Source organism: Haliotis rufescens, unplaced genomic scaffold (assembly GCF_023055435.1).
Source record: "Haliotis rufescens isolate VD_foot unplaced genomic scaffold, xgHalRufe1.0.p SCAF_14, whole genome shotgun sequence".
Taxonomy (NCBI): domain Eukaryota; kingdom Metazoa; phylum Mollusca; class Gastropoda; order Lepetellida; family Haliotidae; genus Haliotis; species Haliotis rufescens.
The window spans coordinates 12,932,657-12,950,434 of record NW_025963824.1 but is presented as its reverse complement, the minus strand read 5'-3'; the positions used below and the strand labels follow the sequence as shown (position 1 = coordinate 12,950,434).

The 17,778-nt window shown below is 39.5% G+C and overlaps 1 protein-coding gene and 1 long non-coding RNA gene across 2 annotated transcripts; one reads left to right on the top strand and one right to left on the bottom strand.

Moving 5' to 3' along the window:
• The first annotated feature begins 823 nt into the window (after positions 1-823).
• Positions 824-1,236, top strand: LOC125379257. Its single transcript, XR_007220645.1, has 3 exons — positions 824-877; positions 991-1,035; positions 1,167-1,236. It is a non-coding gene; the product is annotated as an uncharacterized LOC125379257 (long non-coding RNA).
• Positions 1,237-1,679: 443 nt separating this feature from the next.
• Positions 1,680-17,455, bottom strand: LOC125379197 (putative nuclease HARBI1). Its single transcript, XM_048395422.1, has 7 exons — positions 17,330-17,455; positions 17,047-17,120; positions 2,793-3,107; positions 2,438-2,560; positions 2,218-2,352; positions 1,734-1,844; positions 1,680-1,701 (listed from the first exon to the last, which is right to left on the bottom strand). The coding sequence occupies exons 1-7, from the start codon at positions 17,453-17,455 to the stop codon at positions 1,680-1,682; spliced, it is 906 nt and encodes a 301-aa protein (XP_048251379.1).
• Positions 17,456-17,778: the final 323 nt, after the last annotated feature.

Sequence of the window (17,778 nt, the reverse complement as noted above, 5' to 3'; positions counted from 1 at the left end):
TTAGTAACATTGTTTGGTTTGACTTCTTGGCGCGTGTCTGAATTCCATTAACATGTAACATATCCTAAAACTAGCTTATCAGCAAATCTCGCTGCACTGCGCGCGACAGATACTAGAGCAAGGCATGCCAGAAATACGAAACCTAAAGCTTCCGAAAGGAAGCCTTGGACATCACGTGCGTCGGGGGACCAGCGCCATCTGATTGGCCGCTAACAGTTGTACAAGGCGGAGCAAAAAGCATCGTTTTTCCGTCCATTTTACGCTTGAAAAACTCGACCCTTTTCTGCACACTTTCTAGACGCTGACCAATTAATCAATTTTAATGAATTTTTAGTCGTTTTTCCGTCCAATGACCATATACGGAAAAAAACGACGTTTTCGTGTTTGCAGTGAAATTCCCCTTACATATTAAATGTATTATAAATGAACACATGTATACAAAAGAAATATATGAGATTTCTCAATGCACTTAATGGTCAGGCACAATTAACCAATATCTTCAATACAAATATTTTAGTGCACTCACAACTAAAATATTTCAGATTCTACACAGGAGGTGTTTTACACTCCACTGACAGCTACAAGCACAGGAGAAAATGATTGTGGAACTACATGTATCACAGGTATGAAATAATTTTTAATAATAAAGATAATCAAATGTTACAATTTACACTGACATGGTGAATAAATTCATAAACTTGGTGCTATTTTATTCTAAAAATCCAAGTGTATGCTGTAAATACATGTGAACAAACTGAATACCGGTACCCCATGTGAGATGTTAGCAGTTACAATTGTCTTAAAAATACTATATACATTTCAGAAAAGAACCAAGCCAGTCTGGAGGATATAATGATGACTCCTGCTATCAGAACCAGTATGTATTAAACATAATGCAACTTTATTCAATAGTAAATTTGTATTAACATTAAAAAATCAAGTCACTTTATCATGAATTCTAGTTAATAACAATACAAATTTGTTTTCAAGGAAAACCTAAAGGGAAGCCTCTGATCAAGAAAACATCTAATGAAGGTATGGCATATATCTTTTCATAATGTAGTGGTTTCAGTATTACATCTCATGATCATAAATGTTTAATAAAATAATATTAATGAACATCCAAATATCATTGATATTACCAAAAATTGTCTTAATATTTTCAGAAGACATTCTGGGAGAGATAAAGTCCTTACAAGCCCAGGAGGAGAGAAAGATGTCACTCCTTGAGGAAATTCTGTCTGTGGAGCGGGACATCCGTGACATCCAAAGACAGAGCCTGGACCTGGAAAGAGAGAAATTTGAATATAAAAAAATCATTTGGAAACTCATTGTCTCCCATAATCAAATTTGATTAAAGGCAGTGACTCATGTTACTGTTTACTTGTGATCACAAAGATGTTTAGTTGTTTGTGTTATTATTTGGATATAGCATATGTACAAAAAAACTATACATTTTCATAAACTCCTAAAAACAATAATATGCAATATTCACAAGTGTGGCCATAAAGTGGTGCTGGATTATTGAAAAAGTGCTACCTTACAACTTTTAGTATGGGATTATTGACATTATGTGGCCTCTTAGTAAAAGTGTCACAATTGGATATGTATGCTACCTCATTTAAAACCTAGTGTTGATAAGATTTCCCCTGACTCTACATCCATCCATGTTTTGGTTATCAGCAGGATTGCTGTCCACCTCTGGTCCAGGAGTCTCACAAAGAACATCAGGCTCAGGCAACCTCAGTAATATTGGCAAATTATGAAGTTGAAAGCAGGCAGTAATAATTTTGATGCTCTTCTGTGGGCTGAATAACAGGCATCCTGTTGATTTGTGTAGACACCTAAGCAGATGTAACATATTTACATAGTTGTGTTTACAAATATAGTGATGAATATATCATGATATAACATTTATACTAAGTTTTCCTATAATAATTAGATCCACATCAAGTGCTTTCATGAGTTATCATTGTGTAATATTTATACATCATTTCATATATAATTATAGTTTAGCAAGTAATACTTATCATCAGGTAAACGCATATTTTATATTACCTGTTAGTATAAATGTTATATCATGATAAATACATGCCAACAGCACAGGTATTTTGAAATCAGAATGACATACAATCAGCAATACACATGCTCATTAGTCCAGTTACTTCAGCAAAACCTTGAATTAAAACATAAAGCTTCCATGAATTAAATATTTACCTGAATCTAGATTTGCACAATCCAAATGACCTCTCAACTGAGTTCCTTGTTCCAATATGACAGCGGTTGTATTTCTCCTCTTTTTCATTTGCAGGGTTGTTGACAGGTGTCAGGAGGTAGGGTCTACAGGCATACCTAATGTAGAATGTTTTGATAAATTTAATGTTCCCGATATATATGTATGTATACATTAAAAGACAAACATGACATAAATACCTACCCTGAATCACCAAGAAGCCAGATGTCATATTTCCCATCCCCCAGATGCCTTTTCAAATTGCAGTTGTTGAAAATATGTGAATCATGGGTTGATCCTGGCCATTGTACAATAATGTTTGTGAATCTGCAAAAATAAAAAAAAATACATACATAAATAATTAAATCCACAAGTCCACATTCGTTAAGAAAATAATATTTAAATAAGCCGAATAATTATGAAACATTTGGACATAAATAAGCCTACATGAGCTATTGACAAATCAATTATGACACAATGACGTTTATTATCTGAAAGTACCAGCAAGTCTAGATTGTTTGTTTACATTGCAAGGGTCAAGGACGTCAAGGATATTTACCGGAGTTGGGCGTCGCACACAGCTTGCACATTGATGGCGTGGAATCCTTTTCTGCACACATATACTGCTTCATCTAATGCTGGTCGTTGAATGGGTATCAAAGTACAATCTATGCAGCCAACAACTTTCGGAAAACCACAGATGTGGAAGAAATCCTCCGCTAGTTTAGCGTGTTTGTCGGGCGTTGGAAACCGGATCAAGACATACGACTTTACGATTGCATCTGTCGTCTTTTCCAACACGCGACAAACACTTGATTTGGCAATACCATGTATATCTCCTAATTCGCTTAGGAATCCCCCTTTTGAAAAGTATCTTTGTGAAACGGCACAAATATTTAAAAGGTGCTTTACGACGTGGTTTAGGAGGTCGTAGCGCTAAGAGGCTTTCGTGAAACGGCACCCTGGAGTTTACCACTTCGGTGAAACCCACGAGCACGGGTACGGTGCTTACAAACCTAGAAACATAATCGGGATGAACGGGATTCGAACCCACAACCATAGGTTTCTGGCGTGTCCAAGGGACGCAACTCTGCACAGCGAATCGCGGCGCGTTAGACGACTGGGCCACCCGTGCCCACGAGTGAGTGAGTGAGTGTGGTTTTACGCCGCTTTTAGCAATATTTCAGCAATATCACGTCGGCGGACAGCCGAAATGGGCTTCACACGTCTGGACGATGTAATGCGTCTTTACAATACATTTACATCCAATTCATTCAGTATTTCTAGTGCTGAAATTGACCTTTCGACTGTTAGTCGACAGTAAAGGCAATACTTGGAGTGAGTGCATATTTCTAGAGACTTGATTTTAAGAAAGGAATGGGAAACTACCAAATCTCCTGACCCCCATTAACTAAACAGAAGCAGTGTCGTCAACGATCGGTGTCAAATTGTGAAATCCACGTCAAAGTAAGTTTAGTCACGTTGAACCTCACATACCTTATTCAAACATTGATGCAAAATAGCATTTTCTTTCATTTATTCATTATATTCCATTTTTACATTACTCTGTTCTTCTTTTGCAATCATAATCTGATCAATTAATTATCTCGGCAAAGAATCTGAACACAAAGGATGCTTTTAAATTTTGCAAAGTGACAATGAAATTCCGACGACCACAGTGACCACTTGTGTGCAGCAGTGTCACTATAGTACTCGATCCTGCTATCTCATGTTTGATGATTGGAACTATTTAAGACAACATTATATTTTAACCAGATTCATTTTCAGATGTGTCCTTCTAAGGCAAAGAGAACACTAAACATACATCATGAATCTTATATTTCTTATTCTATCTGTTGTTTATTTTGTTTTTGAAATGTGAAGGTGAAGGACTTACAAAAAGGCAAACTGAGTCGTCCAAAAATATTGAAGTGTTTCCAACATGTAGGTTGTGAGAATAATGCAGTACACAAATTGTCCAAAAGGCAACATTCACGACAATAAATAAAATGACACCAGGTGCACCCAGAAACGAATTTTTATTAAGATTGAAATTTGTATTCTGTCAAAGATCGTAATTTGTTAAAGGTAAAACATAATGCAACATAAATCACATTATGAAGACTTTCGCCATCTTACGGATGTTCAAAAGTTTTTTTGGACATAAAATGATCCTTTGATCATCTGAAAGTGATCGTCTCTGTCCAAACATACACACAAAAGTAGTTTAGCAATACTCCAGAAAGTGTTTGCTCAAGAAAAGGGATGAGATTATCTGGAAGAGGAACGTATTACCAAAGAATATACTTATGATATGATATACTATTGTTACTTTAAAACTATGTTGCGTTCCCGACATACTTCTTCGTTTGTTGTTGTTTTTTTTCAATTCTTTTAGACGTATTATACAGGAACTTTGCACTTCGCACTTGTGATACCTCATTTGCCATTTAATCACATCGTGCACTGCTGTAATTTCAAAGTCAAGTGACTATGCACAAGTCAAGTTTCGTCTGGACGAGTGAGTGAGTGAGTTGGGTTTAACGCCGCTTTAAACAGTATTTCAGTTACATCACGGCGTGTCAGCTTAATGTTGGAGGAAAGCCCGAAGTGATGCAGGTCCCATCGATTTTTTTTCTTTTCTATCTGTTGTCTATTTTGTTTTTGAAATGTGAAGGACTTACGAAAAAGCAAACGATGTCGTCAAAAATATCGAAGTGTTTCCAACATAGCAGTTGTAACATACAGTGAGAATAATCCAGTAAACAAATTGTCCAAAAAGGCAACACTGATGACAAGAAATACATGAAACTAGGTGTACACAGAAGAGAGTTTATATAAGGGTTGTTCAATGAATTAATACAAAGAAGGCAGATCACATTCTTCAATGATGGTAACGTTTGAATCTTTACCAAGTGCAATGTTCTATGATCATGAAATGTGTTAGAACGAGTCTTTTTGATTACTCATAATGCTAGAATACATGAACATGTCCATCACTTTGATCAGAAATCTCTCCGAAAGAGACAGGAAGTCATGCGATCTACTCAGGAAATGGTCACAAGTCGTCATCTAAAGCTGCTGATGTAGAGAATTAGGCTGGAGACCAAGTCGGTGAATAGCCCACGCGATCTGGTCATTAGGGCGATTTGTAAAGTGTAACTTACCATTTACATTTGACCACATGCTCTTGTTCCAAATTTGGAAAAAGAGTGGAATCTCGATTTCATTTCCAAGACCACTTGTTAATGTGGCTTTGAACTTCATTGGATTGCATAGGTTTGATTTGGGATGTTACTTTGGTGATAGTTAGTTTACTGATCAATTCCAGTAAGCTATTCACTAACCCCAGTCCAATGGCCTATAGAATGGTGGCCTCACTTTGGATGCTAGCGATCCATAGCCCATTTTTATATTGTGTTGTTGAATAATAATGTCCACTTTGAATTGTTCTCAAATAGTTTTAAAAACGAAAAGGTGATACTCTATTTATTATACCTTTTATCACTCACGATGTGCCGATGTGACGTTAAAATTTAATCCCTCACTCATTCACTCACCCCAGTTCTATCTGTACACATGTTGAGATGTTTCCTTTTGAAAATGGTTATTTCCATGAAAGGGTTACCCATTGCATCTACTCATTCATCAGACGCTCGACAACCTGTTCCTGTATTGGTTGCAAAAGTATAATTTCAAGAGAGACCCTTGTACACACGTTCTTACAATAGATACCCACCCTTGTATCAAAATGTCATACGGTAAGAATAAAGAAGTTGAAGTCTATTGACGTCAGCTCGTCTTGTTAGTGAGTGAATAGTCATGGACGTGGGCTGGAACCTGTACACAGGCAGTACAGAACCACACACGGTGCTTCACAATAGGCCTGATTGGCCCGCATAAACTCGTAGCCTAGAAATCCACAGCAAAAACATACCATGCATATTGTCTCGTGTAACAGCCCAATGGACTGGGTCAGATCGATTACGTGGTTGACATGCACGTTCGGACATCTTATCCTTCTCACTTCATCGTCTTCATATAATTGTCATGTGTTCCGCAGTGACCAGACACACCCTGACCTTGCCCACTGACTCGAAAACGTCATAAGAATGTTTAGTTATTAACGGGATTGCATTAACGACTTTCAAATAATAATTCTATATTCTTTCCAGGAACGACAAACCATACATGTCCATTTCAATTTCAAACAGATGGCGTGCATTCTAGTACCCCAATGATCTACTATAATCGTTATTTAACACGCATACCGCTGAACATGAAGATTGATTCACGCGTAATAATGGAATGCTCATGTGTCTCAGGGCAATTGGAACAGTTCCACAATATGTCTGAGCAATAATGCATTACATATTCACATTTGTAATTGGAAAATCGATAGTCAGTGTATATATTATGCCTTACGACCACGGACTTAGTAGTGACACGGAAACCTGGCTGTTTGGAGGCATACCATCGCGTTTCATGTCGTCATATTTGGCAACTAATTCTGAGTGTCCACCATTACATTTCTGCAATGACTTAACCAGGGCTTTGATGGTGAGATCTCCATTGAAAAGTTTATCTGTCAGCCTAACCATTTCTTCCATGCAATTTAAAAAAAAATGTACATGATCTTAAGTACCAAGGCAACTGAGAAATGTAGACGCCATTAGCGGGAGCTGATCGTAAATTGCTCAACATGAAGAGGAAATTCGCGATTTGAAAGAAAGAAAGTTCGTGTAGGTTATATCGTTAAGATTACACAGTAGGGTTCGATCAAAACGCTCATTTAATCTGCAGCCTTCCTTCGAGAAAATATCACTGCGTGTAATTGATCCCATTATACCTTTGGCATCTGTTCTGCCATCCAGTCGCTGTCAGGATATCTATGTCAATGGTTTTATGACTCCACGGGGAGCAGTTAGACACAAAACACGCAACACCCTAGGCCTATACTCCACGCGCTGTATGTTGGCCCTCACTGCAAGAAGAAATGTTTGCTCTTTCAGCAGAATGGCCCTTTCCATAATTGTGTGGCTACAAAAGGCTCATCGTAGTGTCGTATCGAAAGCATTCTGCAGAATGGGAACATGTGTCGTGATTTAGGCAGTTGTACTTGTGCTACATGATAGTAAATCCACAATCAGGCATTCATGAAATCTGTTGTATCAGTTCATTTCACAACCCGGGATAATAATCACCACCACACGATCTCCATTTGTAATTTAACTATAAAGCCTTTGCCAATCATTTTATGAAAGGAAATGTTTCGTGACCTAAATCCTCACTTAGTTATTGATTGGATCGTGTACACGCTCTCCGAGGAAAATGAGCAGAGAGGAATAGGAAATTGTGTTGACGGACTTGACGTGTTAACCGTCCCACGAGTCGGTGTCAGTTTTCGTCTTTGAGAAAGAAACTTAACTAAATATCAAAATTTCTTCCATGATCCTTGTCAACTTTTATACCAACTCCGTGACTGACTTTCGGACCTGTAAAATCACAGCATGGAGCATAGCATGAAGGCTTTGGTACGTTATTCAAGAATATAGTTTACAGTTAAAGTTGAGTGTAATTCAGAAACATATATACTAAGGTAAACGACACTATCTATTGGCAACCAAGTGTCCACGTTAGGATTAGATTATAAATATCGGTGACAAATTCAGACATTTTACTTAAAAATGTAAAACTTCTTCGTTCAGTGGATGGAGCATCTGCCCAGAGTGCGGAAGGTCGGAGGTTCGATCCCCTGGTTGTGTAATTCAAGACGCATGTTGTTTCCCTGCCTTACGTTCGGCATTAAAGAGATAGAGCATGGACTGTTCGGGTCGGAGTCAGTATACTGAATCTGAATGAGGTTTCCATGCATGTTAAACTGCCGCATGGTAGCTCAGATAACTAACACTTTGTCGCTGTTACGTGCATGCATCTTGAAAAGGTTCTTAAACACCATTTCATCTCTCCATCACCTAACCCTCAATTTTGAGGAATTAATGCGCCAATACGATTAGTTTATGGACCTTTAAATACATTACTGTTAACCTTCATTCTTATTTCTCCAGGACCTGGTGTTGCTGAAACGGGGTATATTGATATGCATGGTCAGTGACGTGTTTGGAGCGATAAATAATGTCCTGGGATTAATTTAGATTTTAGACTTGTTTAGGAAACAAGATACACCAGCTATTATTCCAAGGCATGAGTTTCAATTTGAAAGGGAGCGTGTCTCCTGACAATAACGAAACTATCAGTTGTCAGTCGAGATTCAATTAGATTTCTCTCGTTAGGTACGTTTTGAAACGTGGAAAAGTTTGGCATGAATTTGGCATATTATTTTAATTCAATGTTGAAAATACTGACGAACGTGGTATGAACAACTTAAGATGCAGATCCTAATTATACAGTAAGTAGAACTTTCCAAGAAACATCGCCAAGTAAGAAAAGTCTTATTTCAACGGAAAATTCTAGCTTCTTAATATGACACTCAGCCAAGTGAAGGCAAGGAAGTGATTGATCACCGAGTCATGTCACAGTGGGAATAATTTTATTGTACGAGCGAGCTGAACGTTATAAAATCAACACAAAGGGAATTTGGGGATTTCGTCTGTAGATTAGATATTTATTTCAGCTACAGCTGCAAAGCCATATATGTTTTAAATTAAAACGCTTGAGTCTGAATATGGTTTTTGAGAAACACATTATAAAAAAATATCAGGTGCTATTTTCTATTTCCATAAAATCCCAGCTCCCCCCTCCGAATATGAAATGAATGGTCAGTCCCAAATCCTTCTGGGAGTAGAGTAGACGTTGCGTACATTTGCAAAACGCGACTGGAGTCATCATTTACAATTGTGATGACCACAAATAGTATTGCCCGCATGTAATATTATGGAAGAAATTAAAGACTCGTTGTTTATCGTACAATAAAACACTACACATTTATTCCCTGCAGTGTTTTAAACAATGACCACGAGTCGTTAATTTCTTTTATGATATATCAACATTATGTACAGCCTCTTTAATGTTAATATTCTCACCAACATCAAAATATAGACTTTTGAATGTATCTATTTTATTCTCAAGCGTAGTTTTGGAAGTCTTTCACAAAATTGTGACATGTATAACATTTCTTACAGTCAACAACAGGGTACATGTGACTACCATCTAAAACATAGCATCGCCCAATTCACAACGTCATCAAATTGTGAGCGTATGTTCGAATCTCCAGAAATGACGTCATAATAGTAATGTTTGATCATTCTTCATTGTTCTCTGCGATTTATGGTGTAGGTATCTTATATAAGAAACGTGTTGTACAGATGTGTGTTCATTAAACAGTTGTTACTTTAACAGGTGAGTAATATATAGGAAATGTGCTATCTCGTGTTTGTGTCCTTCAAGCAGTTAATCAGCAGCTTAATGCCCGAATGCTTAATTGTGACCTTCATTTGAAAACATACATTGATCCTGACGAACCATCCCTTAACACCAACAGTGTTTCCCACATCAGACACGACTTAAAGTTACCGTAAAGCCTGATTTGCTTCGGACCCAGGTTTCTAATTGATCCGTGTAGATTGGTGGTACTGTTCCTTACTTGTAAATATCTATATTTCAATGCTGTTATCCAGATGTCCAGATTCCCGGTCGCGTCATAATAAATGACGTTGAAAGTGGGTACTTGTTGTTGCCTGGCGCTCAGATTTAAGGAGAGAGCACGAAACCTTTTTAGCTCGAAGACATGTTAAATTGCGTCATTGTATCTCAGTCGGCTAGCACTATAAATCCGGCAGTAGTTCGGGCCACCACTTGAATGCACGTCGCAGTTATCTTCTTTTTTTGTTGTTTAACACCGCACTCAGCAATATTCCAGCTAAATGACGGCGGTCTGTAAATAATCGAGTCTGGACCAGGCAATCCAATGATTGATATTACGAGTGTCGATCCATGCAATTGGGATACGATGACATGCATCAACCAAGTCAGCGAGCCTGACCACCCGATCCCTTTAGTCACCTTTTACGACAAGCATGAGCCCATTTCATCTTACCACCAGATGTCTTTGAATGTTGAAGAACCAAAATAGTTCCTTATAGCTAACTACGGCAGGATTACAGTCACATGATTAAAGCCGTAATTAGAGTCAGTATCTCTTTTCCAAGGAAATAATGTAATGCGTAACTGATACTATTAGAATTGTGCAATCTCTTTTGCCATTCGGTCGCTGTAAGGAGCTATGTGCCCGAGGTTCCACAACTCCCTGGGGATAAATTAAGTTAATAGCCCTCAACACCTGAGGTCAAACGCTGTAATATTCGGTCTGTATCACACAACAGAGTGATTACAAAAGGCTCAACATATTCAACACTATAAAATTTCGATGTTCACACGTGTGATATCACATTTGTCATTTAATCATATCATGCACTGCTGTAATTTCAAAGTCAAGTAATGTTATATCGATCATCTGGCCATTGATTGCACAAGGCACACACACTTTTGAGTAAGTGCAAGAATGACGTTAAAAAAGCATTTTGGGTATTGCCATCTGTGTTTGTTATAACAATAATTATATACCACTTGGAGGCCATCTATGAGGATGAGGGATGTAAAATTAGGAAGTGACCTTGCAAATTGAATTACACATAACACAAGTCAAGTTTCGCCTGGGCGGTGTAATGCGTGTTTACAATACATTTACATCAAATTCATTCAGTATTTCCAGTGCTGAATTTGACCTTTCGAGTGTTAGTCGACAGTAAAGGCAATGTTTGGAGTGAGTGCATATTTCCAGAGACTAGATTCCCGACACGTTCTTCTGCTGGATGAGCAGCCTTGATATTGACTCTTCAAAGAAAAGAAAAGCGCAGGTAGCATGTAGTTCATTGAACCTGCTTACACAAAATATACGGTCTATAAATTGGATATATGGCATTCGTAACACGGGGAAGTGGCTATGAAAAGGCAAGCATAAGCCCATAATTTGTCATTCGATTGTCAAATTTGTTCAAGTTCGAAAATGCCGAGACTCAGCGTTGCCGAACGGATCATCGTCATAGGACGTATCCAAAGAGGGGAATAGCAGTCTTCTGTTGCACGCAACTTCAACGTCCACCACAGCACGATTTTCCGCCTATGTGACCGATACACGCAGTTCAATTACACTGCAGAACATCCGAGAACCGGCCGACCAAGACACCACTCGGCACAGGATCGCTACTTTCGACTGTTCCACCTACGTCATCGCAATGCCACAGCTACGGAGACTGCAGGACGCATCCCTGGTTTGAGGAGGATGTCAGACCAGACTGTCGGGAACCATCTCTCTGCAGATATCGCTTGCTCTCATCCAAGCCATATCTCATGTCCTGTGGGAGCCAGTTTTGGATGATAAAATATGCTTCATATCTCTTTTTGCACAGATCTGAGTTTTGTTTTAAAATATTACACACGTATTTAGACGCAAGGCAAGAAATAAACACATGCTAACCCTGGTGTCATCATTGATCCATTCATATTATGTCCACTACTCTTTGCTCCACATTATTGTACCGGTGTAAACAGAAACAGTGCCCTACAAATACGACATATTCATTGTAATAAAAGAAAGGAATTGGACACTACCAAATCTCCTGACCCCATTTGCAAAACAGAAGCAGTGTCATCAACGATCGATGTCAAATCGTAAAATACAGATGTTATATAATAGGAAACTTAAGTTGCACGTATTTGCCATTTTTATATTTGATCCGGTGTCAAATGAATTTCATCCAGATAACCGTTCTGTGCGCCTCTGGAATCTAATTTTGCCTAACTGTTGTCACTTGCCTGTGAAGGCCTCTGTAATCGAATCACTATTTGCCTAACTGTTGTCTCCAGCCTATAGGAGTTAACTCTCATGTATTTATATTTCTTGTTATGTTCCTAATGATTGATTACAGTATATCATCGATATGCTGTATTTCTGTGTTCATGGCCACCAGCACAAGGAAATCATTTATTTTACAATAATGTAATCAATTTGCAAAGTAAATTAAGATACACTGAACCTCACACACCTTATTAAAACATTATTGAAACATGCATTATCTTTCACTTATTTATTATATTCCATTCTCACATTATTCTATTCTTTTTTTTACAATCACAATCTGATCAATTAATTATATCGGCAAAGGAAAAACATAATCCGTTTGAAAAGGGACGATAACTATGATCAAAGCAGTTGATGTCTTTTTTATTAAAAGAACATTTTTTTAGTGAAATTGGTTTTAAATCAGTTGTTTGAGAAATTTGATTAATGTCAATAAAACACTTTTGTTTGAAACGATAAAGGACAAAGACGATACCAGCGATCCTCAAATGGTTGATAAGATGTTTCAAAGAACTGCTGACACGCTGACACGGATTTTCTCATCATCCGTAAAGGGTGGGAGGTAAATTTGAAATTAAATCTTCACTCTTCACACTTAAGACTTAGGTTTGATTACCCAGATGTGTCCCATGTATAAAGCACCTTTCTCGTGTTTCCTGCTTTGATTTTGCACGAATATTGATGAAAGGGGTCAGAATCTACACCCAAACACTCGTCCGTCCAGTTGATGAAATCGTTTCTATGACATTATGGTCAAAAGTTTTATCATATACATGCCGATCTCTATCTGCAGTTTTTCCCATCTCTACACTGACAGTTCCTACTTTAATGACAGTTGTGTGAGTTGAGGATGCTATCCTAAGAGCAGGATAAGATTACCTTTTTCGTGATTTTCAGAGCTCGGATCAAATAATGTCCATTAGTATTTGCCTTTGATACCTATGAAATCTCTTTCGATATATATCCGAAGTCTGTCCTTAGGAATTAAATTCAATTATAACTGCCCACCATATATACATAGTTTCAAGGGTAGGCAACGGTCCAGACAACCAACTACAATTTAATGATTTTACCTTCATTTATAACTTACATATATCTCTTAACAACATGGAATCTGTGAGGACATCGTGATCTCATCCTTGGATCTTTTTTTTTTTCATTGTGTAAATGAACAATCATCTGATTTGATGAAAACTTCAAAAGGACCAGGGGTGGTGGGGCATCCCGGAGGCCTGGGCTCCCCAAATAGGTACAATGAGTGAAGGCCATATCAGGTGTCCTCTACTTGTTGGAATATTGCTGAAAGTGCCGTAACACCACACTCACCAACTCACTCGCTCACTCAAAAATTACCCCTTTTGTAATTTTATGTATAAAATGAATGCATTATGATGAGTGAATCTGGGCGGACATGGCTAAAAGTGCTCAGATGGTCCTGCGAGGTTATGTAGTTGTTTCAAGAACATGCATATGCAGACGACTCAATTCATATATTTGCAGATTGCAATATTTTCAGTCTATCTTTGCAAATTTCAAATTACATCCAGATATATACATGTGTGTTTTCTGCTCGACTGTTACATTTGCAGTATATGTGGAAGTCGACAAGGCAGACAGACAGACAGACAGACTTTGTCCCTTTCAGAAGACAACTGAGCAGTACATGTAAACGAAAATACTTCCCTTGAATACAGACAGAAAGACAGACAGGCAGGCAGGCAGGCAGACACGCACAGACAAGCAGTCAGACAGTGATATTATTTGTGCCCTTCAGTTGCAAACAAGGCAGTATATTTCAAAAACAATACGTTCCGCTTTAATCCGGAATACATCAATTGCAGTAGCTATGTTGACTGTTTTACTGCCGTAAATGTTCAGATTTTCTGTCAAGAAACAGACCAGTTAGTCAACAGATGAAGTCGTTCGTGACAGAAGTCAACACTTCCTCTGTGATAAGTCTTCGGTCATTGCCCAGCACTCACACACCAGCCGACTAATTAGTCACCATCTCTTCCATGATTGCTTGAAATACTTTGCTTTGCGTCTTGTAAACCCTTCGTACTTTAACAGATTGTGTGTTATCAATACGTGATTGGGTTAGTCCTAGTGCAGGTTTACTGTGGATTAGAGGAGGACATCAGTCACCACTCCCGGTTAAAGAACTGTTTTCTGTGCTTTGTTGTCTCAAGAATTTATTTGTAAAAGATATTTAAAAAAATAGTACATGTATGGATGGATGGATGGATGTTTGTTAAACGCCGCACTCAGTAGTATTCCAGCTATATGACGGCGGTCTGCAAATAAGCGAGTCTGGACAAGACAGTACAGTGATCGACATCATGAGCACCGATCCACGCAATTTGGATACGATGAAATGCATCAACCAAGTCTGGGATCCTGACCACACGATCCCATCAGTTGCCTCTTTTGACAAGTTTTTCGAGAGAAAAACGTTAATTCAGTTGATATTTTTGAATATGTCCTCTTCCGAGAACACGATGATGCTAGGTTACTCGCGACATTTAACAGTCTATAATGCTATTTGTTCACAGATCAAAACAATGCATATGCATGACTAACATTTATTATATCCGAAACTACCCGTTCGATATATTTTATTTCAGAATTGAAGGGCGTATCTTTGATGTTTTTTTCTCTTATTGTGTGAAAAGAACCATAGAATTAGTGGAAACTGGTTGGATACTCTGTGACACAGGAACAGAATCAGTTCAATCTTCAGGGACTCGTATACCTCTTTAGACTTGTGTAAGATAAATGAAGAATGATGTAATATCTTTACATGTTTCTACCACGCTTTCAATGGATCACGATTAGTAGTGTATCAGTTAAGTGTTTGGAATGAACATCTCGGGGGTGATAGGAAACGAGGAAGAAACGACGAATACACATATCAAATGATCAGCTGATAATATCCGCTACTGTCCACACTTCATTCATTCGAGTAACGGTAAAGCTACTAGTGGAGGTAAGGGGTCACTTTCTTCTGTATTTTGTCAAAAAGTAAATATGTTTTGGCAATTCCATTAAACTTAACAACGAACACAAAACAGTCATTTCGAAATAACTGCTTCTGCAGACAGGGATTACGATTAAGGAATTGTAAATCCGCATTCATTGTCTTTTAATAAGACATTCATCCTACTTGCAATGCAGCCTTTCTATTGGTACACAAATGAAGTCGTATCGTGATGAGAATGGTTGTTTAAGTGATGAGATTACACTCTGAATGCCACTTGTCATCAGAAGCTCGTCAGTCGAGTCTGGATGTGGCGAGCAGTCGGGGGGGAGTGTATGTTGAGAGATAACGACCCCTCCACTCAAGGCCTACCATTCCATTTGTGACAATATTAACATTCCGGCCACAATTTTGGAGGGGGGAGGGGGTAGGAAGTAGCCACATGTTGATTTGATCTATTTAGAGCTTCTTAGTAGTTTTACATACTTAAGGAACGTTAATGGACAATTTAATATCTGTTTTAATATTTTCTGTTCAAATTCATTCAGCGGACAGTTTATATGGAGTGTATGAGGAAATACGATTTTATGCCGCCTTCAGCAATCTTCCAGCAATATCACAGCGAGGGACAGCAGAAATGGGCGTTATACTTTGTATCCATGTGGTGAATCGCACCCGGTGCTTCGGCGTTGTGAGCTGACGCTTTAACCACTTGCTATCCGACTGCCCCGGCCGTCACTGACTATTTCTCGTGACTGCCCCTCACTTATTTCTTTAACATACGGACCGCCTCCGTGGTCTAGTGGCAGAGCGTCCGCCCGGAGAACGGAAGGTTCGGGGTTCGATCCCCGGCCGCATCGAAAGACAAAAGACGTTAAAAAAAAATGGTACTTGTTGTTACCCTGTCTGGCGCTCGGACTGGTCAGCTCGGAGTCTGAGTGGGCAATGTATATTAGTGAGCAGTCCAGACCCGCACAAGAAGCCACACAAACACACACAACAACACGCGCGTTAAACCCCATTTCACCCCAACTCTTTAACATTACATCTGGAGTGAGGTGAGGTGAAATTGGGTTTAACGTCGCGTCCAAGATTATTGCACTTATATAGCGACGTGCATGCACGTGTATGTGTGGCTGCTTGTACTAGTCCGGACTGATGCCGATTTATAGTGCTAGCTCACTGAGATGCCATGCCGCAGTTTAACGTGAATACCCCACTCAGACACAGTATACTGACTCCGAGCCGACCAGTCCTTGTTTTAGCCTATTAATGCCGAGCGCCAGACAGGGTAACAACAAGTACAATCTTTTAACGTCTTTTTGTATGACGCGGCCCGGGATCGAACCCTGGACCTTCCGCTCTCCGGGCGGACGCTCTACCACAAGACCACGGAGGCGGTCACATCTGGAGTGAGTGAATTGGGCTTACGTTCCTTTATAACAATGTTCCAAGCTGACACGACAGAGGATATGATGAGTTCTAACTTTATATAATACCGACAAAACATAAGGAAACCTTCGTGGTAGGGCGTCATGGGTTCGATCCCCGGCCGCGTCATACCAAAAGACGTTCAAATATGGTACTTGTTGTCACCCTGCCTAGCGATCGACATTACAGGGATAAAGGACTGGTCGGCTGGGAGTATACTGTGTCTGAGAGGGGTATTCATGTAAAACTGCGGCACTGTATGTATCTCAGTGGGCTGGCGCTATAACACGGCATCAGCCCGGATAAGTACAAACAGCCACACAAACACACACACTTGCTTGCACGTTAGTCCTGGACGCGACGTTAAACGACATTTCACCTCACCCGAGATTATGATTAAAGTGAAGGTTCAGCTAATCATGTTTGTCGACCACATCGGGCGATAGGTGCACGGCACCTCGAATGATTAAGTTCAGCCCCAGGTATCGCCCGCAATTCGGCCCGAACAGCTGCCTGAAGAGCTACCTCAAGCCGGGCAACTTTGGCGGGTTCTGACTCTCTGACATACACCCTCGGCCCGAGAACATCTCACAGGTGCTCTGTTGGGGACACATCAGGTGACATAGCGGGCCAGTACTATGTCCGTAAGCCTTCTCGTCGGAGATAATTGGTCTGGCATTGTCATCTTGGCGTTCAAAATTGTTGCCGATAACTCCAGCGAGTTCAACGCAAATGTCGTCAACAGATCACTTCCAAGTCAAAAGTCAATTCACAATAACCAAAACAGTTCGCCTGTCATGTGTGATACCGATCCTATATCGATCATGGTCAAGAAGTGTTGCCCTGGCAGACCGCTCGCCTCTACGTCGCCAGCACCATTTTCTGTCATCTGTAAAACGAAGGCAAAATCTCCGTAGACATGATGTAACGCCATTGGCTCACAACCTGTCCCTGGTGTTGCCAAGCCAGCCCCAATCTGTTCAGCCTATAGTAAACTGTTAGGGTTATCACTGTTACTATTGTCGACGCATTGTCGGCAACATTCAAGATACATATTGCGGCGATCTGGAACTATCGAATCCAGTCCAGACAATCACCCGCGGCCGATTGACTCCATAGGCATAGAAATGAGCAATTGGGATACGATGACATGGAACAACCAACTCAACAGTGAATGAGTGAGGTTGTACGCCGCTTTTAGCAATATTCCAGGAATATCACGGCGGTGGACACCAGAAATGGGCTTCACACATTGTA

Bases quoted from the DNA above. Each gene is read 5' to 3' on its own strand.
- LOC125379197 (XM_048395422.1), bottom strand. From the start codon at position 17,455: ATGGCGTTACATCATGTCTACGGAGATTTTGCCTTCGTTTTACAGATG. The intron at 17,121-17,329 runs GTATCACACATG...TGTCCCCAACAG, and splicing joins CCATGATCGATATAGGATCG to AGCACCTGTGAGATGTTCTC. The intron at 1,702-1,733 runs GCCTGATGTTCT...CTCCTGGACCAG, and splicing joins ATATTACTGAGGTTGCCTGA to AGGTGGACAGCAATCCTGCT.